This window comes from Salvelinus namaycush, chromosome 14 (assembly GCF_016432855.1).
Source record: "Salvelinus namaycush isolate Seneca chromosome 14, SaNama_1.0, whole genome shotgun sequence".
Classification (NCBI taxonomy): Eukaryota; Metazoa; Chordata; class Actinopteri; order Salmoniformes; family Salmonidae; genus Salvelinus; species Salvelinus namaycush.
The window spans coordinates 15405397-15428013 of record NC_052320.1 but is presented as its reverse complement, the minus strand read 5'-3'; the positions used below and the strand labels follow the sequence as shown (position 1 = coordinate 15428013).

The window sequence follows — 22617 nt, the reverse complement described above, 5'->3', positions numbered from 1 at the left end:
GATGATGGGAGATGTCCCTCCTCTCTGTCGACCACTATTGTGGACATATCAGAGAAGTGTGAAGTTGTGATACAAGGAAGAAAAAGTAGGGACATTGACTTCACTACAAAGATGATTCCCAGCTTACATGTAGTGAAATGTAAAAACACCACAGCTTTTGGACTGGTTTCCCCAAAGATGAACAGGCGGAGACTGCCCAACCAAGGTAAGAGGTCTACAGCATGGCATGTTGTTGTTATTCTGTACTATATTAAATATATCACATCCCTCTGTATGATTCCTCCTTCCTAAAGATGTCTCCCAGGCTGGCCAACCCTCCATACCCGTTACAAACGGACACCAGACCCCTCCACTTGAAATTACCCAGCAGCCCCTGGGTCACTATGCTGTGCCCAGTTCTAAGGTCCTGTTACCAGCCTCAGCAGAACCCAGCACTCACCATCTCCAGATGGGAGTCGCATGTCTAACTGGTATGGAAAACCCCCTTACATGGTTTGCCTCAGAGACAGAGGTGTATGATATCTATCCAAGGAAAGTGTATCAGATCCTCATGTTCCCCTCTCCCATACTCAGGTGGCAGAGACAGGACAGGTCGGTTGGTGGTTGAGGTCTACGGAGACAAGGAAGGATGGAGATCTCCTTTAGTGTCTAGTCTGGAACTCAGCAAACTGCTGCTCTACCTCCACTCCATAATCAGGTATGTATGATACCCCCTGGGCTGGTCCCTCTCTTATGTAGCCTGAACCATTGGATTGTATTCTTAATTCATTGTTTTCATCTTTATAATTTCTAGGCGAGAACTAAGAGAACTTGGAATGACACTAGTTATTGATGCTCGGAAGACTCCACCTCCACCACAGTTCAATAAGGCCTTGTTGGTGGTTCAGGTAAGAAGACTTGGCATCTTCCTTGTCATTTTGGAATCATCACTACACAACATCACCACAAGAGGGTAGCAGCTATCTAAATAAGTATTCCCTTGTAATGTCGAGATCACAACTTATTTATCTCAGTTGTTATGTCGAGATCACAAGATAATGAAAAGTACCACGCATCATCCATTCATTTGTTCAGATGCACAATAACCACTACATCAAGGAGCCTTGTGGCTGCATTGATGCAATGCACTCCTGGGGCATGTCTCACAGGCTCCGTGCTGGCCCCCAAGACCACAGCCAATCGCATGAAAGGAACAACACAGCTAAATTGGCTAGTCTGGTGAGCTAGCTAGTTAGCTAGGTAGTCTTGTTAGCTAGCAAGCTAGCATGTTATCTATGCTGGTTGTTAGCTTGCATAACAGATATGTTTAAAATTATAAGAGACCCTTGTTTTGTGGATAATATTTACATTTACTGTGGGTGAGCTCCATTCAAGACAGGCTGATCAGATTCAATTTCAGCCTCTGAGGCTGAAAAGTCAGGATGCTGCGTTGTAGGCTGTTTTATAGTTAAGGCTCCTTGCAGTCAGACTAACTGTCTAAGTGCTTTATAGGCAGATGCATATAATCCAGAGTGGGTTATAGCCTCTGAGGATGCTATTGAATCTGATCAAGCTCTGAGGCTGGAATGTAATCTGATCAGCCAGTCAGGAATGGATACAGCCACTCTGTAAATGTAAATATTATCCATAAAACATTAAGTGTCCCATACAATTATACACATACTGTATCAGTTATGCAAGCCAACAACCAGCATAGTTAACAAACTAGTCTAGCTAACTGAACTACCTAGCTAACTAGCTAGCTCGTACTCAGTCACTCATTCACTCACAAGTCTAGCCAAGTTAGCTGTGTTGTTGCTTGGGGGTGGCGAACAGGCTTTGCCTGTCAGACATCGTTCAGGGGTTAAAAGCCTCATGAGGGCTTAGCTCCCCCACAAGCTCTTGGCACAAGGTAAGGGACATTTAGCTTGCTAACATTCTAACGTATACACTGATAATGAGCGCCAAACACAAATGAAAGTGTGATGTTAGCATGAAATGTACCATCCCTTAGTGTAGCAATCAATATAAACGTATGCGCTGATCCACCATGGGCTCTGCTGCCTCAGCCATACTGTCAATCTGTCATCAATACATCCACAATACGTCCACTCCTATTTTGCTATGTCGTGATCATGAGAAAATCCTTGTAATCTCGACAAAATAACTTTTGTTATGTAGTGATCATGAGATAAATAAATTGTGATCTTGACATAACGGGGAATTATTTTTTTATTCCTACCCGGACTCTGGACTTTTCCCTCTGTTTATTCGTGTCTTTACTCCCCAGATTGTGCTCAGTTTTACCTGCAGTTATAGGCTACTGTATTTACTCATACTTATTTATTACTGTGACGTCTCCTATTTGGATTATGTTACAGGAGCAGATTCCCCATGCAATACACAGTGTCTTGATCCTAGTGGAGAAGGAGAGCTGCCATCGCACAGAGAAATGTCCTAGACTACAGGTCAGATCTGAATCAAGGGTTTCCTCTAATGATTTCCATCAGGCTTATAATTTCAGAAACAGTTAATGCATTCATTCTGGGTGGCTTGCTCTCTGATGTCACTGAGTGTGCCATTCTCTATCTATAAGTAGATTGCTGTGGTGACCTCACTGAAGGGGTTGCACAAGCTGGTGGAGGGGAGCCAGCTGAGCTCAGGCCTAGAGGGCACCCTTCCCTACAACCACATTAACTGGCTGCAGCTCCATCAGGTAGGCCCCTAGAGGACACCCTGTCCTAAAGCCACTAGGACTGGATGCAGCTCCATCAGGTAGGCCCCAAGAGGACACCCTATCCTAAAGCCACTAGGACAGGCTGCAGCTCCATCAGGTAGGCCCCTAGAGGACACCCTGTCCTAAAGCCACTAGGACAGGCTGCAGCTCCATCAGGTAGGCCCCTAGAGGACACCCTGTCCTAAAGCCACTAGGACAGGCTGCAGCTCCATCAGGTAGGCCCCTAGAGGACACCCTATCCTAAAGCCACTAGGACTGGCTGCAGCTCCATCAGGTAGGCCCCTAGAGGACACCCTGTCCTAAAGCCACTAGGACAGGCTGCAGCTCCATCAGGTAGGCCCCTAGAGGACACCCTGTCCTAAAGCCACTAGGACTGGCTGCAGCTCCATCAGGTAGGCCCCTAGAGGACACCCTATCCTAAAGCCACTAGGACTGGCTGCAGCTCCATCAGGTAGACCCCTAGAGGACACCCTATCCTAAAGCCACTAGGACTGGCTGCAGCTCCATCAGGTAGGCCCCTAGAGGACACCCTATCCTAAAGCCACTAGGACAGGCTGCAGCTCCATCAGGTAGGCCCCTAGAGGGCACCCTGTCCTAAAGCCACTAGGACTGGCTGCAGCTCCATCAGGTAGGCCCCTAGAGGACACCCTGTCCTAAAGCCACTAGGACAGGCTGCAGCTCCATCAGGTAGGCCCCTAGAGGGCACCCTGTCCTAAAGCCACTAGGACTGGCTGCAGCTCCATCAGGTAGGCCCCTAGAGGACACCCTGTCCTAAAGCCACTAGGACTGGCTGCAGCTCCATCAGGTAGGCCCCTAGAGGGCACCCTGTCCTAAAGCCACTAGGACTGGCTGCAGCTCCATCAGGTAGGCCCCTAGAGGACACCCTGTCCTAAAGCCACTAGACCCGGCTGCAGCTCCATCAGGTAGGCCCCAAGAGGACACCCTGTCCTAAAGCCACTAGACCTGGCTGCAGCTCCATCAGGTAGGCCCCTAGAGGACACCCTGTCCTAAAGCCACTAGACCCGGCTGCAGCTCCATCAGGTAGGCCCCAAGAGGACACCCTGTCCTAAAGCCACTAGGACAGGCTGTAGCTCCATCAGGTAGGCCCCTAGAGGACACCCTGTCCTAAAGCCACTAGGACAGGCTGCAGCTCCATCAGGTAGGCCCCTAGAGGGCACCCTGTCCTAAAGCCACTAGGACTGGCTGCAGCTTCATCAGGTAGGCCCCTAGAGGACACCCTGTCCTAAAGCCACTAGGACAGGCTGCAGCTCCATCAGGTAGGCCCCTAGAGGACACCCTGTCCTAAAGCCACTAGGACTGGCTGCAGCTCCTTCAGCTAGACCCCTAGAGGACACCCAGCAAAAAATATATATAATAAAACCTGCCTAACACCAAAACTGGCACAACATTTAGTCACGTTTCGACTGGATATTATGCCACGGCCTTTTAACAGATACTACAGAACTCTTGTTTGTTGTTCTGCTTTGACGTCTGATGATCAGAACATTTATCTTTCAGAAACTTCATCCCTTTATGTCAGATCTCCAAGAGGCCTCAGGTTTGCTACTAACGGCCATCAGGAAACTAGAGGAAGGCCGTAAGATTGACACAGTGCAGGTATTGGATTTAACCTTGACGACACTGTATTATTGAAAACATGTTGGAATGGACTAGGGGTTCTTATTATCCTCAAACCCTTCTCTCCCTGTGTGGCAGGATGTACAGAGGTGTATTCTAGAACAGAGAACTCTGATGAAGGATGTTCTGGAGGACAGACAGTTGGTCGCTTTGCAAAGGGAGGGAGGAGCCATGCTGGCTAGACTGAGAAGGGAGAGTGACCTCAGATACTCTCACTGTGAGGATTACAGGTATACTACCTGTCACTGTTTATTATGAGCGGGATAATTGTGAGCCTTCTTCAAAGGATGCTTATCAGTGTATTATTCCCTTGACCTATGGCCGCTTTGTGCAGTGATGCAGTGGATTCTGTGACCTGCATGTACAACCATGTAGAGGAGCAGGCCCATGTGCTGGTGCACAGATCCAACATGTCCCTGGAGCACCTTGAATACCTGCTCCAACTCAGAGAAATGGAGGGCCACTTCTCTAAGGTACATTCAGAGGCTCCTCATACAATATACATACTTCATATCCATTAGGTAAACACTTAGGATATTTAGTAACCCCCCTCCCTTCTGTAGATCAGGGAATGGTTTGATGCAGAAGGGGAACGGCGGTTGTTGGAGGCAGAATCCGTGGAGGACTCTAGAGAAAGAGTGGAGCAGACTCTCCGTAGTTTCAGTGCATTCCTCACTAAAGCCAATGTAAGTCAGTCTATCTCCACTCACCCAATGACGCAAAGTGGTGACACTGTTTCATGCAGAAATGTAAGTGCCCATGAAAGTCCATGTTTCAATTTAATCAGATATTTACTGTAACTGTCCATTAGGAGCAGAAGCACAAGGTTATGGCCCTGGTGACGGAGGCAGAGAAGATCCAGGGCCCATCTCCATACCCTGAGACTGAGGTGTTCAGGACCATGGTCTGCACCTTCAAATCTGGCCTGGCTGACTTCCTCTCCCGGGCAGAGAAGTGCTGTAGTGAGCTGGAGACTATGGTCACTGTGTGCAACTTCTGTGAGCAGGTTGGTGTCTATACTGAATACTGGATTGGTTGTTGTTCCACTTTGTTTAGTAAACATTTTACCTACAACATGTTATAAAACCCATACTGATGGTGACATGTAGGGATATAGGGGGAAATGATGAAGCCTGAATTTCTTTCAACTCCGTTGTCTCTTTCAAGGTTTTTGAATAGGCTGAGGCTGCGGATCTGACTTTTCTGGACCTTTCTTCCCGACAGCTACAGGTCCCGTAGCTTCTACCCTCATAGCTTCTACCCATGTGTGGGATTCTCTACTTCCTCTGCTCTACTCGCAGAGAACCTCCCTTGTTCTCACTGTTAATTGTGAATGATGATTCTTTAAGTTTTACGGCCATGCAGCATCTACATATCAACCATTTGATCTCAATCAGTTTCATGGGGATATGCATTTAGATCTTCTTGAGTTACAGGCTACAGTTTCGATGTAGTCTACACTGTTGTTTTGAATTATGTACAGTGAGCGAGGCATACCCTACCTGTGTTTAGTTTCAATCGAAGCACATATTTGGCCTGCTGTTGAGTTTTGGCCACATGAAAGAAAAATGTGACCATTTGATCTCACAGATACCATTTTTATGTCTCTGCTTGCAGTTTGAAGGAAGTTGCTAACTAGCTCTTGTACAATTGCTAATTGCTGGACACAGGGACAAAAACATGTTATCTACAAGTTCATCTCACTCTGGGAAGTAGATAAATGGGCTCATTGCCAAAATCACAAAGGTTCCCTTTAAACAAGCACCATTCACCAGAGTAGCCTGTTCTCTACGAGTAGAGCAGAGACGATGCGTAAAGTAGAGAATCACACATACGCAGACATTTCGGTACGTTTAGCTGTCGGGAAGAAAGTTCCAGAAAAGTCGGATCCACAGCCACTCCATTTGGATAAGTATTTTGCCTTTCTTCCAGGCTACTGAGCTGGCCAAAGACTGCAGACAATACCTGGACCAGGTTGTCAGACGCCCAGAGACAGATGATGTCTCTACACTGCAGAAGTACCAGGAGAGCTTTGTCCAGTTCTCCTCAGAGCTCTTCCAGGAGGTGAAGGCCCAGGCGTGTGCTTTGAGGGGCTCCAGGGGCATGCGGGTGTGGAACGTAGCGTGGCTAAAGTGTCAGGAGGTCAGGCATCAGCTAGAGGAGAGACTGCAGGATGTGGAGAGGGCCTTGCGGAACACAGGCCCCTGGCATGAACAACTTAGAGCTGGTGAGGATGAGGCCTTGGTTCATACAGTGACTCATCATGATGGGGCTCTGGTACTGCCCAGACCTGGTCCACCACACTGGTACAATCCTCCATCAGGCTCTATGATGGGAAGGTATCACGGGGCCTTGGAGAGCAGGAACAACTCTGTGACCTGCTGTAATATAAACTTCAAGCCTGAGAATAACAGACCTTGTAAACGGTCAAAGACCACCACCATGCCGGCCTCTCCCCATATCAGATCCATTAGGAGAGCGGAGAGAGAGCCCAGAGGGAGAGAGGCCTGCCAAGGGAGGAGCAGAGAGGCCGCCACCCTTGCCGACTCGCACACTGTGGGCTGTGAGTGGTTCCCGTGGCAACGCGGGGGCCTGGGCCGGTCCATGAGCGAGGACTCGTGTGCGACCGCCACGTCCAGTCAGTCTGAGTCTTGCGTCCAGACACCTTCCTGCTCCCATGGGAAACCCTCCTGTCGGATCCTGCAGGCCGCTCAGAAGTTCCAGATCTCACGGCATGGCAGCTTCTGCTCAGAGGAATCCTGTAGTGTCCAAGAGGGGGCAGAGAGGACCTCTTCAAGGAATACTAGCCCATCAGTGAGGAGGTGTGAGGGAACAACATCATTGGCAAGTTCAGAGGAGAAGGCTGGCAATATTATGTGAGTTTTTAATGGCGCAAGACCTTCACCTTAGATTGACTCAATGTGCTTTTACTTTTGCTTCATCTACTCTTTCTGTCTCTAAGCTTGCACTATCTTGACAAAGGTACATTTCAATTATTCATTTTCTGTTATTTCCAGAGGACTGAAAATGTGTGTTTGGCTGTGTTGTTGATGTAACTTTATCTGTAGGAAGCTGCAGCGGATCATGGCAGAGCTACTGTTAACAGAGAGGGAGTATGTGCGCTCCCTGGGTTACATCCTGACTCATTACCTCCCCCTGCTGGAGAGGCCTGACGTGCCACAAGACCTGCGGGGCAAACGTGGAGTCATCTTTGGGAACCTGGAGAAGCTGTATGACTTCCACGGCCATTTCTTCCTCAGAGAGCTGGATGCCTGTCAGACAGAGCCTTTACAAGTGGCTCGCTGCTTCCTGAGACACGTGAGTTACATGTTAAGCTTGAGTCCTATAACTCTGTTGTTTAGCTGAATTTGCTACTGAAGTTGAATACATTTAATATTCCTGTTGTGACTGTAAACTCTTCCCCCTATATGTAGAGAGACAGTTTAGGCCTCTATGCTCTCTACAGCAAGAACAAGCCTCAATCAGATGCCTTAATCCTTCACCATCGCCCTGACATCTTCAAGGTGAGGTACTCCCATCAATGCTCAATGTCAAAGATCAATGCTCACTTCCTATCAATGCTTTCGCCATCCCTACTGTGACCAATCCTCTGTCTCCTCTCCTCCCACCTCAGAGGAAGCAGCAGGAACTGGGGGATCACATGGACCTGTCCTCCTACCTCCTGAGGCCCATCCAGAGGATCAGTAAGTACAGCCTGCTTCTGCAGGACATGCTGGGGATGTGTGCGCCTCAGAGAGACAGGGAAGAGCTCCAGGCTGCAGCCGACGTGGTCCGCTTCCAGATGCGTCATGGCAACGACCTCCTCACCATGGACGCAATCCAGGACTGTGACGTAAGTTTACCATTCAAATCATCACAATCTCCAAAATGTATCACTTATGAACAGCTGTCCAAATGGGGGGTAAATGTGGGCGTATACATGGGAAATGATCACCCATTATTGTATGAACAGTATCAAGGATTTTCAGGAATAAACATGGATGTATTTTTCTCCACTCCTCCCTCCGCCACCAGGTGAATCTGAAGGAGCAGGGCCAGCTGATTCGCCAGGATGAGTTCATCGTGTTCTTCAGAAATAAGAAATGCTCCCGCCGTATTTTCCTCTTCCAGGATCTCATCCTCTTCAGCAAGACCAAGAAGACCAATGTGGGCAATGATGTGTACATCTACAAACAGTCTTTCAAGGTGTGTAATACAATATTATTAAAAAAAAAAAACATAAGACCCAATTTAAAGAATGCATTTTGAGCATTGTAATTATTATTCAATAAAAATAATGCTATCTTAACAGCCTTTATATTTGCTATACGAAGACCAAATCATCCGGTCCTTATGTTGACATTGGTATCAGCAAGCATTCTTTATTTAGTCTTTCTTTCACTTCTGTTTCTGTCTAGACATCTGATATTGGGATGACCCATAACTCTGGAGAGAGTGGTTTCTGTTTTGAGATCTGGTTCCGGAGGAGGAAGTTCCAGGACACGTACACTCTGAAGGCTGACAGGGCGGAGGTGAAAAGCGCCTGGACCAGAGACCTGGAGCAGATCCTCTGGGAACAAGCTGCCTACAGCAGAGGTGAATCCTCATTTTTGGGGGGGAACTCAGTCTGGCTTTCAACTTAATCTTGAAAGTTGTAATAGTAGAATCACAAGTTGCTATTTCTAAATTGGGTATTGCATCATCAGTTCCTCTTGTCATGTTAGTCATTACATACCTTAGAGAGATATTTAGAATTTGTTATAAATGTCCAGATCAACTAGCCCATGTCAGCTAATGTTCTTTAGCTAGGTTTTTTAGCCCATAGATTTTCTTGTAATGTTTGAGTCACTCAAATACCACACGAATAAACATTAGACATGGCAAAATGTATAGAAGTGCAAGAAAATTTGCTTTAAAACTGCACAATTTTCTCTGCACACCATGACTAAATGTATAGAATTGCAGGAAATAAGCTTTAAAACTACACATTTTTCTCTCCGCCAACTAGAGGGGTGTGAACAGTGTGTCATGAACAGTGCTTGTGTCCATAGAAAAAGATGTGATGCCACGTTGGGGATTTTCCCCAATGCTGGAATGGGAGCCTGAGTGAAAAAGTTTGGAAACCCCTGTGGGGGTGCAATTGTGAACAAATGCCATATCAGACACTAAATACATCCAATTGATGTTTTGGTTGAGTATGTTTGAGCATTAAGACAGGTGTTGTGTTTGGTGTGTTGTAGAGCTGAGGATACAGGAGAGAGTGTTCATGGGCACGGGGAGGAAACCTTTCATGGACATACAGCCTAACGAGGCAGCCATCTGTGACAGGGCCGTCAATTGGGACAGGGCAGGCGTCGGTGACAGGGCCGCCAACTGTGTCCTGCTAGGAAGAGGTAACAAGTCCACAGCCAAGTCCCATACCCATGAACTGACAACACATGTACTCACTGACTGAATTGTCTCTTTGCTTTGTCAGCTCCTGTGCCGTCTTTTCCACAAACAGATCTTGAATGTCTCCGGCCCAACTCCATTGGTTCAGGCAGTAGTGTCTCTACCTCCTGCAGCCACTCATCTTCCTCCTCTGGACGAGGTTCTTTACCTCCTGTAGGTTACCCTGGTAACCAGATACAAGGTGGGAAAACCAATCACATTGTCTATTCCTCCCCGGAGACTGTGACGGTGACTGAAGATGACCTCAATAACCATCATAATCACCAGAAACAAAATCTTCATCTTCTCAGTGAGTTTTCTTGTTCTTACATTAGGGCCCTGTGTTTGGGCTAATTGTGCCAAAATACCTGAATTTTAACCTTTGTTTTAAGTCTTTTCTAGAAATGAGAATTAGACCAAAAACTGTAAGCAATTGTCTGAGGATGGTGCTGGACCATCTGACATAAAAAGAAAAGGGGACAGTTTGATGAAAAATCTTTAAATAAAAGGTTGAAATCCAGGTAATGTGACATGATTAACCAAAACACAGGGCCCTATGCATGGTGCATGACTGCAGACTAACACAAACAGACATACAGAACATGACACTTGATATGTGCAAGCATGTGACTAAACGTGGGGGATGCCATATCTACTTACCTTTCTGTTGATTCCAGTGGACAGCATGGAGTCGTCAGGTGAGAGTGGCAGTGTGTTCAGCAGCTCGGAGTGCAGCTGCCTCTCTGCCATTGGTGGAGAGGTGGAGGACTCGTCATCTGTCACGTCCCAGAGCTCCCAATCCTGTGTCACCCAGAGAACAGGAGCACCCAATCTCAGGAAGAACAGCTCCCCTGCTATGATCAGGAAGAAGCCCTCCATTGCTCCCAAACCACCAGCGCTGGCTGCTCCTCAGAGCCTGCAAAAGGTGTGGTGAAATGATGTGATCATGCCAGTAATTGGACCTAATAGTAAACCTTCATAATAATTACACTGTACATTTTCACGTGGATAATTTTAGTTACATTTTGTATATAAAATCTCTATAAAGATCAAAGAAAATTTACAGCCAATAATTTCTTCACAGGGCAAAAAAATGGTTGCTATAGGAAAATCAACAGAAGTTTAACCAGTGGATTTAACGGGTGAGTTGAGACCAAATACAGTACTTTTTATTACCATACAAGGTGCATACATGTGCAATGTATTTGTTTAACATATTATGGGATGGATTTCCTTCTAGATGGTTCATCCTGTGGATCTCTGAGCAATGATGATGGAGAGCAATCAGGCTGACAGTCAATTGAAAACTATGATAACAGACTGAATGGACCACTAGTTAACAAGCACTGAAGAGAAAGTGACTTTTTGTCTTTGAAGAACTAATGTATCTGGAATATTCTAGCTGAAATATCATGAAAAGGAACACATGATGGACTGTGGTCAGTTTTTAAAGTGCTTATCATTTATCTAATAATACTACTTAAGCAACCACTTCTTTATCAGCTACTGCTTTAACTGAATGGCTATTGTTTTGCTGTCATTGGTTCATAAAACATACTTTTTTGTCTTTGTAATACTAGTAGTATTTCAGCTGTTAACTTTTACAAGGGATTTCTTTGGAATTTACACATCATTCTCACCATGTCATGTTGACTCTCTTGATGACCCCATATTCCCATGAAATGTCAAATATGGGTTCATATTTTTTTCTTCAAATTACACACATTTAACACTGTTTATAATGTACCGGTACACATGTCAAACTCAAACAACTGACTATAGAAACACTTGTTCCCATTAGTATTCTCTGCAGGCTCAGGACAACTTGTCAGGTGGCACTCACATGATTTCCTGCCCAGATTTATAGATAAATTAGGGATCAACTATTGATATCCAGGTGGGATAGCAGAGGAGCAGCAAGTTACTTAATATTTTTTTCCCATTTGGGTAGAAAGCTTTGTACTATATTGCTGTGAAAAATCTCTGGAAAGGGAGAAAAACACTAATTTGGAATAATTTAAGGGGTCCATCTGGCATTCTCAACTCATCAGAAACCAGTGTCTTCTGACTTCTCCAGTTCAGTTGTTCTAATAGTCAACATATTATTTTACAATATTCATTACAAACCATGTACATTATTGAGATCTTTCTTTTCTGTGAAAACTGAAAGCAATTTTGCTTAGGGCTAGGTTCTATAAGAACTGCGGTAAACAACATCTGCATAGCGGTTGTTTTGGCGATGTTGTTTTGGGGAGGGGGCCTTCATGATGAATTCAGATTTTTGTGGCCCCCACCCCCATCAAAGTTGCCCATCCCTGTTCTAGGCTATTGTCTACACTTCAAACAGGCTATATGCATTAGCCTGTCATTATTTCTATCATCGATAGAGCCTACACTTTCTATCGCCATTTTGAACACACGAGCAGCCGCTCTCCAATTTGTCAACTCACACTGCAGTTACGGCCAACGCGGGTTTAACTCTTGATCTGATTGAATCACAGTCTATCTTTTTAACATGTCAATATGGTGAGACTTTCTTTGAAACCACTGTCATCAATGTTAGTTTTGTTCATTGTCCACACTTTTTGGGTTATATTTTGGTTTTTCTATAATACCCAATGTATATAATTCTCACTGAAAAGCTATTTATTATAGGATCAGTGCCATTTTTGTAGAGAATTTAGTACTTTTTCCTGTATTTCTCCAGCAGCTGGTTTGAACATCAGCTCACACTGATGTTGTGCAATCAGAAGAAATGGGAACAACCTCCTTCAGTGGAATGTGAATCCTGACACCTCAGAGGTCACAGGCCATGACTAAACATTGTGACCTGACTGACCAAGCGTAGCCCTTTTGGTCAGCACATAGCCATCGGTTAAGCATCAGATAACATTGTTGTGTAGGCCACAACGCTCCTCTACCATAGCTCCCCTCCGCTGTCCTGAACAGTTTGTGTCACAAATGGGTTACATACAATATCAGTAAACAAATTACTAATTGAGATATTATTTATTTACATTTGGCCAGTCATTTAATTATAACCTCTGTGTTTATTCATGTATGTAACATAAAACAATAAAAGGTTAATGAATAAAAAAAATAAAAAAAAGTGAGTTATTATTTGTTGAAGTTTTTTAAAGTTGTTGTAAAGTATATGCAGGCCTGCAAGCAGGTGTGAAGTTTACATGTGAGTCTTTAAGATTTGAGATTCTTCAAAGTAGCCACCCTTTTCCTTGACAACAGCTTTGCACACTCGGCATTCTCTCAACCAGCTCCACTGGGAATGCTTTTCCAACAGTCTTGAAGGAGTTGCCACATATTCTGAGCACTTGTTGGCTGCTTTTCCTTCACTCTGCAGTCCAACTCATTCCAAACCATCTCAATTGGGTTGAGGTCGGGTGATTGTGGAGGCCAGGTCATCTGATGCAGCACTCTATCACTTTCCTTCTTGGTCAAATAGCCCTTACACAGCCTGGAGGTGTGTTGGGTCATTGTCCTGTTGAAAAACAAATGATAGTCCCACTAAGCGCAAACCAGATGGGATGGTGTATTGCTGCAGAATGCTGTGGTAGACATGCTGGTTGAGTGTGCCTTAAATTCTAAATAAATCAAAGACAGTGTCACCAGCAAATCACCCCCACACCATCACACCTCCTCCTCAATGCTTCACGGTGGGAACCACACATGCAGAGATCATCCATTCACCTACTCTGCGTCTCACAAAGACACAGCGGTTGGAACAAAAAATCTCAAATTTAGACTCATCAGACCAAAGGACAGATTTCCACCGGTCTAATGTTCATTGCTCATGTTTCTTGGCCCAAGCAAGTTTTTTCTTCTTATTGGTGTCCCTTAGTAGTGTTTTCTTTGCAGCAATTCGTCCATGAAGGCCTGATTCACACAGTCTCCTCTGAACAGTTGCTGTTGAAATGTGTCTGTTACTTGAACTCTGTGAAGCATTTATTTGGGCTGCTTTTTCTGAGGCTGGTAACGCTAATGAACATATCCTCTGCAGCAGAGGTAACTCTGGGTCTTCCTTTCCTGTGGCGGTCCTCATGAGAGCCAGTTTCATCATAGAGCTTGATGGTTTTTGCAACTGCACTTGTAGAAATGTTCACGTCTTAAAGTAATGATGGACTGTCGTTTCTCTTTGCTTATTTGAGCTTTTCTTGCCATAATGTGAAATTCCACAAATTAACTTTTAACAAGGCACACCTGTTAATTGAAATGCATTCCAGGTGACTACCTCATGAAGCTGGTTGAGAGAATGTCAAGAGTGTGAAAAGCTGTCATTAAGGGAAAGGGTGGCTACTTTGAAGAATCTCAAATATATTTTGATTAGTTTAACACTTTTTTGGTTACTACATGATTCCATATGTGTTATTTAAAAGTTTTGATGTCTTCACTATTATTCTACAATGTAGAAAATAGTGAAAACAAAGAAAAACCCTTGAATGAGTAGGTGTGTCCAAACTTTTGACTGGTATTGTATAGTAAGTGGTATAGCTTTACAATAGGCTGAATTTAAAAACGTACATTTCACTATGGCATCTTTATGTGATGAAAACCATTTGAATCATGTTGAGGAAGGAACTAACGTGACTAAAAAAAGCTTCAAGGAGGACGTGGCTTGGCAGACAACATGGTCATATTATAAATACTACGAATATCCCTGGAGTAACATTGAAGCGAGGACATCATCAAGCACACTCTCTAGACCAGTAACACCAGACATTATTTAAACTATTGGATCAAGGTAGAAGAGCAACGCTTCTTTAGTGTACAGATTTACTGCCACGCACTGATCTGTTTCACCTGTCCTTGTGCTTGTCTCCACCCCCTCCAGGTGTCGCTCATCATCCCCGGTGCATTTATCCCTGTGTTTTCTGTTTCTCTGTGCCAGTTTGTCTTGTTTGCCAAGTCAACCAGTATTTATCTCCTAGTTCCTATTTTTCCCAGTGTCGGTTTTTCCTAGGCCTCCTGGTTTTGACCCTTGCCTGTCCTGACCATTCTTCCTGCCCTGACCTTGAGACTGTCTAATGCCCTGTACTGTTTGGACTCTGACCTGGTTTACGGACTCTCGATTGTTCCCGACCTGCCTTTTGCCTACCCCTTGTGTTATAATAAATATCGGAGTTCAACCATCTGCCTCCTGTGTCTGCATATGGGTCTCGCCTTGTGCCCTTATACTTACAGTAGATAAAAATGTACTATGGTTCTACAAAAAAAATGTCTGGTGTCTACTGATGGAAACACTCCAAGGTTGACAGCTTGGTTGATAGGTTGTTAAACAATTGATGACTTATTTTGCAATGAAATACCATCAGCAGAAAATAAGCTTGACATTTTGGAAGTTGTTGCAGATGAAAATTGATGTCACTTGTTTAATCCACTTCAAATCAGTGTAGATGAAGGGGAGGAGACAGGTTAAAGAAGGATTTTAAGCCTTGAGCCAATTGAAACATGGATTGTGTATGTGTGCCGTTCAGAGGATGAATGTGCAAGACAAAAGATTGAAGTGCCTTTGAACGAGGTATGGTAGTAGGTGCCAGGCGCACCGGTTTGAGTGTGTCAAGAACTGCAACGCTGCTGGGTTTTTCATGCTCAACAGTTCCCCGTGTGTATCAAGAATGGGGGGGGGGGGGGGGGAGCAACTCTATATTAGGAAGGTGTCCCTAATGTACATTACTACTTAAGAAAATGGTCTTCATACGATTGAAATGTTTTTTTATCTGGCTTCTTTCACAGCCTTGGATATAGAACAATGCATTTTCGAGAGTAAAATCAGCATGACTACTCACCACACCGAACAGAATGGGTTTGACCGACTGATAGTGAGAAGAGGCCTGCCATTCACCATCACTTTGCACCTAAAATCTGGGAGTCAGTTCCAAGCAGGCGTCAGCACCTTCAGGTTCATAGCAGAGACATGTACAGTACTGTGGACACAATATAAAGACCTCATTAGTCGGGGAATCCTTGCTTGAACATTCAGTATTTAGACAGCAAGATTAGATATGAGTTTACAGGTATGTACTTTTAGGTGTCTCCTTTCTGCATACGGTCCACTGATATGTCCTGAACACATCTGTCCTGTGTATCTTTCTACAGGGCTGTTGCCGAGAGAGGAGTCAGGCACCAAGGCTACCTTCCGCCTGACTGACTCTGCATCAAAGACAGGCTGGAGTGCATTCGCTACTACTCCCTCTGGGAATGTCATCTCAGTGTCTGTGTCCTCTCCTCCTGATGTCCCCATTGGACTGTACTTCTTGACTTTGGACCAGGGCCAGAAAGTCAAACTGTGGGAGTTTGTACTGCTGTTCAATCCATGGTGTGCCAGTAAATCACATTATTTTTAATCCCTGGTGTGCCAGTAAATCACATTATTTTTAATCCCTGGTGTGCCAGTAAATCACATTATTTTTAATCCCTGGTGTGCCAGTAAATCACATTATTTTTAATCCCTGGTGTGCCGGTAAATCACATTATTTTTAATCCCTGGTGTGCCAGTAAATCACATTATTTTTAATCCCTGGTGTGCCAGTAAATCACATTATTTTTAATCCCTGGTGCGCCAGTAAATCACATTATTTTTAATCCCTGGTGTGCCAATAAATCACATTATTTTTAATCCCTGGTGTGCCAGTAAATCACATAATTTTTAATCCCTGGTGTGCCAGTAAATCACATTATTTTTAATCCCTGGTGTGCCAGTAAATCACATTATTTTTAATCCCTGGTGTGCCAGTAAATCACATTATTTTTAATCCCTGGTGTGCCTGTAAATCACAATATTTTGTTACAGTGCTATACAGAAACCCAGCCTAAAACCCCAAACAGCAAGCAATGCAGATGTAGAAGCACGGTGTCTAGGAAAAACTCCCTAGAAAGGCAGGAACCTAGGAAGAAACCTAGAGAGGAACCAGGCTCTGAGGGGTGGCCAGTCCTCTTCTGGCTGTGCCGGGTGGAGATTATAACAGTACATGGCCAGGATGTTCAAATGTTCATAGATGACCAACAGGGTCAAATAATAATAATCACAGTGGCTGTAATGTAGAGGGTGCAACAGGTCAGCACCTCAGGAGTAAATGTCAGCAGGTGCGGTAGAGAGAGAGAGTCGAAAACAGCAGATCCGGGACAAGGTAGCACGTCCGGTGAACAGGTCAGGGTTCCATAGCCGCAGGCAGAACAGTTGAAACTGGAGCAGCAGCACGACCAGGTGGACTGGGGACAGCAAGGAGTCATCATGCCAGGTAGTCCTGAGGCATGGTCCTAGGGCTCAGGTCCTCCGAGAGAGAGAAAGAAAGAAAGAGAGAAAGAGAGAATTAGAGAGAGCATACTTAAATTCACACAGGACACCGGATAAGACAGTAGAAGTACTCCAGATATAGCAGACTGACCCTAGCCCCCCGACACATAAACTACTGCAGCATAAATACTGGAGGCTGAGACAGGAGGGGTCAGGAGACACTGTGGTCCCGTCCGACGATACCCCCGGACAGGGCCAACCAGACAGGATATAACCCCACCCACTTTGCCAAAGCACAGCCCCCACACCACTAGAGGGATCTCATCAAACCACCAACTTACTACCCTGAGACAAGGCCGAGTATAGCCCACGAAGATCTCCCCCACGGCACGAACCCGAGGTGGGGCGCCAACCCGGACAGGAAGATCACGTCAGTGACTCAACCCACTCAAGTGACGTACACCTCCTAGGGACGGCATGGAAGAGCACCACTAACCCAGTGACTCAGCCCCCATAATAGGGTTAGAGGCAGAGAATCCCAGTGGAGAGAGGGGAACCGGCCAGGCAGAGCAAGGGTGGTTCGTCGCTCCAGTGCCTTTCCGTTCACCTTCACACCCCTGGGCCAGACTACACTCAATCATAGGACCTTCTGAAGAGATGAGTCTTCAGTAAAGACTTAAAAGTCGAGACCGAGTCTGCGTCTCTCACATGGATAGGCAGACCATTCCATAAAAATTTAGCTCTATAGGAGAAAGCCCTGCCTCCAGCTGTTTGCTTTGAAATTCTCAATCGAATCAAATTTATTGGTCACATACACATGGTTAGCAGATGTTAATGTGAGTGTAGCGAAATGCTTGTTCTTCTAGTTCCGACAGTGCAGTAATATCTAACAAGTAATCAAACAATTCCCCAACAACTACCTAATACACACAAATCTAAAGGGGTGAATGAGAATATGTACATATAAGTACTGTATATGGATGAGCGATGCCCAAGCGGCATAGGCAAGGTGCAGTAGATGGAATAAAATACAGTATATACTGTACATGTGATATGAGTAATGTAAGATATGTAAACACTATTTAAAGTGGCATTGTATAAAGTGACTGGTGATCCATTTATTAGTGTCCAGTGATTGGGTCTCAATGTAGGCAGCAGCCTCTCTGAGTTAGTGATGGCTGTTTAACAGTCTGATGGCCTTGAAGCTGTTTTCAATCTCTCAGTCCCAGCTTTGATGCACCTGTACTGACCTCGCCTTCTGGATGAAAGCGGTGTGAGCAGGCAGTGCCTCGGGTGGTTATTGTCCTTGATGATCTTTTTGGGTGCTGTAGGTGTCCTGGAGGGCAGGTAGTTTTCCTGATACTAAAGTGGAGATGTTGTTTCCTACCTTTACCACCCGTCAGAAAATCCAGGACCCAGTTGCACAGGGCGGGGTTAAGACCCAGGGCCTCCAGCTTGATGATGAGCTTGGAGGGTACTATGGTGTTGAATGCTGAGCTGTAGTCAATGAACAGCATTCTTACATAGTTATTATTTTTGTCCAGATGGGATAGGGCAGTGTGCAGTGTGATGGCGATTGCCAGTAAAGTGGCGCTGATATGATCCTTGACAAGCCTCTCAAAACACTTCATGATGACAGAAGTAAATGCTACGGGACGGTAGCCCCTTCTTGGGTACAGGAACAATGGTAGCCATCTTGAAGCATGTGGGGACAACAAACTGGGATAGGGAGCGATTGAATATGTCTGTAAATACACCAGCCAGCTGGTCTGTGCATGCTCTGAGGACACAGCTAGGGATGCCGTCCCTGGGCGAACACCCCCCCCCCCCCCCTAAACTATATACATTTAAAAATAAGACTCATAAATATCAAAAAGAAGTAACAAAGACAAATAGAAACAAATTGTAGTATATAAATACAAATAAAAAGGAGAATCGAATTATTGCACTATTACCCTATTGTTAACAAAAAACACACAAATAAAACAAATAAATTGTACAAATCCTATATCACACAAATACACAAATAGAATAACACACTTACAAAGAAGAGAACTTGATTATTACACTATTGCACTTCAAACAAGAAACACACAAACTAAATTGCACAACTAATTGCATTACTAATTGCATTAGTCTGTACAAAGTTAGAGGTGCGCTTTTTGATAGATTCCCCCACCTCGGGCTTCCAGTAGGGAGACCTGAGGTCCACCTACCCCCGCCCCCTCCCCATCTCGTTCTTCTGAGTGGGAGACCTTCCCGGGCAGTAGCCTGCCTAGCTCACAAACTAGAATCAGGGCACCCACTCTGACAAAGTTAATTGACCCACAGTCCCACACGGTGGAGAAATACGCAGATTTAGAGTCCGTAACTTGCTTTCTAATGCTCATGATCTTTTCGTCAAAGAAGTTCATGAATTTATCACTGCTGAGCTGTGTCACGTTCCTGACCTATTTCTGTTAGTTTGTTGTATGTGTTAGTTGGTCAGGACGTGAGTTTGGGTGGGCATTCTATGTTTTCTGTTTCTATGTTGGTTTAAGGGTTGCCTGGTATGGCTCTTAATTAGAGGCAGGTGTTTTGCGTTGTCCTCTAATTGAGAGTCATATTTAGGTAGGTTGTTTCACAGTGTTCGTTGTGGGTGGTTGTCTCCTGTGTCAGTGTTTGTCGCACCATACGGGACTGTTCGGTATGTTTGTACATCGTCATTTTTGTGTAGTCTATTTTTCCCTGTTCGTGCGTTCTTCGTGTTTTATTGTAAGTTCGTATGTCTAGGTTTGTCTACACATTCGTTTTGTTGTTTTGTTAGTTAATTCAAGTCTAGTTCGTTTTCTGTCTTAGTTGTTTCGTCGTGTCTTTATTAAATCATGTCATTTCACAAAGCTGCGCCTTGGTTCAATCACTACTCCTCCTCTTCGGTTGAAGAGGAGGAGGACTGCCGTTACAGAACCACCCACCAATCTAGAACCAAGCAGCATAAGTTCGAGCAGTGGAACACGCAACAGGAGAGGCTTAATTATTTGGAGAAATGGACATGGGAGGAAGACCTAGAAGGCAAAGGACCCTGGGCGCAGCCAGGAGAATATCGCCGCCCCAAAGCTGAGCTGGAGGCAGCGAAAGCAGAGAGGCGGCGATATGAGGAGGCAGCTAGGAAGCAAGGCTGGAGACCGGAGAATCAAGCCCAAAACTGCAGATATGAGGGGACACGTCTAGCACGGAAGCCCGAAAAGCCCGTGAGTACTACCCAAAAATTTCTTGGGGGGGGGCTAAGAGGTAGTGGGCCAAGGGCAGGTAGGAGACCTGCGCCCACTTACCAGGCTAACCGTGGAGAGCGGGAGTACGGGCAGACACCGTGTTACGCAGTAGAGCGCACGGTGTCTCCTGTACGTGTGCATAGCCCAGTGCGGGTTATTCCACCTCCCCGCACTGGTAGGGCTAGATTGAGCATTGAGCCAAGTGCCATGAAGCCGGCTCTACATATCTGGCCACCAGTACGTCTCCTTGGGCCGGCTTACATGGCACCAGCCTTACGCATGGTGTCCCCGGTTCGCCTACATAGCCCGGTGCGGGTTATTCCACCTCCTCGCACTGGGCGGGCGACGGGGAGCATTCAACCAGGTAAGGTTGGGCAGGCTCGGTGCTCAAGGGAGCCAGTACGCCTGCACGGTCCGGTATTTCCGGCGCTACCTCCCCGCCCCAGCCCAGTACCACCTGTTCCTCCTCCACGCACTCTCCCTATGGTGCGTGTCTCCAGTCCGGTGCCTCCAGTTCCGGCACCACGCACTAAGCCACCTGTGCGTCTCCAGAGCCCTGTACACACTGTTCCTTCTCCCCGTACTCGTCCTGAGGTGCGTGCCCTTAGCCTGGTACCACCAGTGCCGGTACCACGTACTAGGCCTATAGTGCGCTTTGAGAATTCAGTGTGCCCTGTCCCTGCTCCCCGCACTAGGCTTGAAGTGCGTGTCTCCAGTCCGGTGCCTCCAGTTCCGGCACCACGCACCAGGCCTACAGTGCGTCTCAGCCGGCCAGAGTCTGCCGTCTGCCCAATGGCGCCTGAACTGTCCGTCTGCCAAGCGCCGCATGAACTGCTCGTCTGTATTGAGCCTGCAAAGCCGCCCGTCTGCCATGAGCCTACAGAGCCTTCCGCCAGACAGGAGCCGCTAGAGCCTTCCACCAGACAGGAGCAGCCAAAGCCTTCCGCTAGACAGGATCAGTCTGAGCCATCCGTCTCCTCTGAGCCATCCGTCTCCCCAGCGCCGTCTGAGCCATCCGTCTCCCCAGCGCCGTCTGAGCCATCCGTCTCCCCAGCGCCGTCTGAGCCATCCGTCTCCCCAGCGCCGTCTGAGCCATCCGTCTCCCCAGCGCCGTCTGAGCCATCCGTCTGTCCTGAGCCATTAGAGCCGCCCGTCTGTCCCGAGCCGTCAGAGCCGATAGTCAGTCAGGAGCCGCTAGAGCCAGTCGTCAGTCAGGATCTGCCAGAGCCGCCAACCAGACAGGATCTGCCAGAGCCGCCAACCAGACAGGATCTGCCAGACCCGCCAACCAGACAGGATCTGCCAGAGCCGCCAACCAGACAGGATCTGCCAGAGCCGCCAACCAGACAGGATCTGCCAGAGCCGTCAGCCAGTCATGAGCTGCCTTCCAGTCATGAGCTGCCTTCCAGTCATGAGCTGCCTTCCAGTCATGAGCTGCCTTCCAGTCATGAGCTGCCTTCCAGTCATGAGCTGCCTTCCAGTCATGAGCTGCCCTACAGCCATGAGCGGCCAGAGCCGTCAGACAGTCATGAGCTGCCTCCCAGTCATGAGCTGCCCTCCAGTCATGAGCTGCCCTCCACTCATGAGCTGCCTTCCAGTCATGAGCTGCCCTACAGCCATGAGCGTCCAGAGCCGTCAGCCAGCCATGAGCGTCCAGAGCCGTCAGCCAGTCCGGAGCTGCCAGTAATCCAGAACTGCCCCTCAGTCCAGAGCTGTCTCTCTGTCCGGAGCTGCCTTTCAGTCCGGAGTTGCCCCTCTATCCTGAGCTACCTCTCTATCTACCTCTCTATTCTCACCTACCTCTATGTCCTGAGCTACCTTGTCCCGGAGCTGTCCCTTTATTTTGTGTTGCATATATTAGGTGGGTGGAATAGAGGGGTGGTCATTCTGAGGGGGATTAGCGAGCTGGGATTGACTATGGTGGGGTGGGGACCTCGCCCAGAGCCTGAGCCACCACCGTGGTCAGATGCCCACCCAGACCCTCCCCTAAACTTGGTGCTGGTGCGCCCGGAGTTCGCACCTTAAGGGGGGGGTTATGTCACGTTCCTGACCTATTTCTGTTAGTTTGTTGTATGTGTTAGTTGGTCAGGACGTGAGTTTGGGTGGGCATTCTATGTTTTCTGTTTCTATGTTGGTTTAAGGGTTGCCTGGTATGGCTCTTAATTAGAGGCAGGTGTTTTGCGTTGTCCTCTAATTGAGAGTCATATTTAGGTAGGTTGTTTCACAGTGTTCGTTGTGGGTGGTTGTCTCCTGTGTCAGTGTTTGTCGCACCATACGGGACTGTTCGGTATGTTTGTACATCGTCATTTTTGTGTAGTCTATTTTTCCCTGTT

The 22617-nt window shown here is 46.5% G+C and overlaps 1 protein-coding gene across 1 annotated transcript in view; it reads left to right on the top strand.

Moving 5' to 3' along the window:
* LOC120059630 (rho guanine nucleotide exchange factor 40-like) overlaps nt 1–12871 on the top strand; it is a 151618-nt gene extending 138747 nt beyond the window's left edge. Inside the window, exons 4-24 of the mRNA XM_039008755.1 lie at nt 294–470; nt 574–697; nt 794–887; nt 2361–2447; nt 2579–2695; nt 4235–4333; nt 4433–4584; nt 4689–4827; nt 4918–5040; nt 5166–5360; nt 6287–7230; nt 7423–7672; nt 7789–7878; nt 7989–8207; nt 8390–8560; nt 8773–8950; nt 9595–9747; nt 9831–10094; nt 10462–10709; nt 10869–10926; nt 11025–12871. Of these exons, the coding sequence (XP_038864683.1) occupies nt 294–470; nt 574–697; nt 794–887; nt 2361–2447; nt 2579–2695; nt 4235–4333; nt 4433–4584; nt 4689–4827; nt 4918–5040; nt 5166–5360; nt 6287–7230; nt 7423–7672; nt 7789–7878; nt 7989–8207; nt 8390–8560; nt 8773–8950; nt 9595–9747; nt 9831–10094; nt 10462–10709; nt 10869–10910 (3866 nt within the window). The 3' untranslated portion in view covers nt 10911–10926; nt 11025–12871. The remainder of the gene's footprint in view (nt 1–293; nt 471–573; nt 698–793; nt 888–2360; nt 2448–2578; nt 2696–4234; nt 4334–4432; nt 4585–4688; nt 4828–4917; nt 5041–5165; nt 5361–6286; nt 7231–7422; nt 7673–7788; nt 7879–7988; nt 8208–8389; nt 8561–8772; nt 8951–9594; nt 9748–9830; nt 10095–10461; nt 10710–10868; nt 10927–11024) is intronic.
* Nucleotides 12872–22617: the final 9746 nt, after the last annotated feature.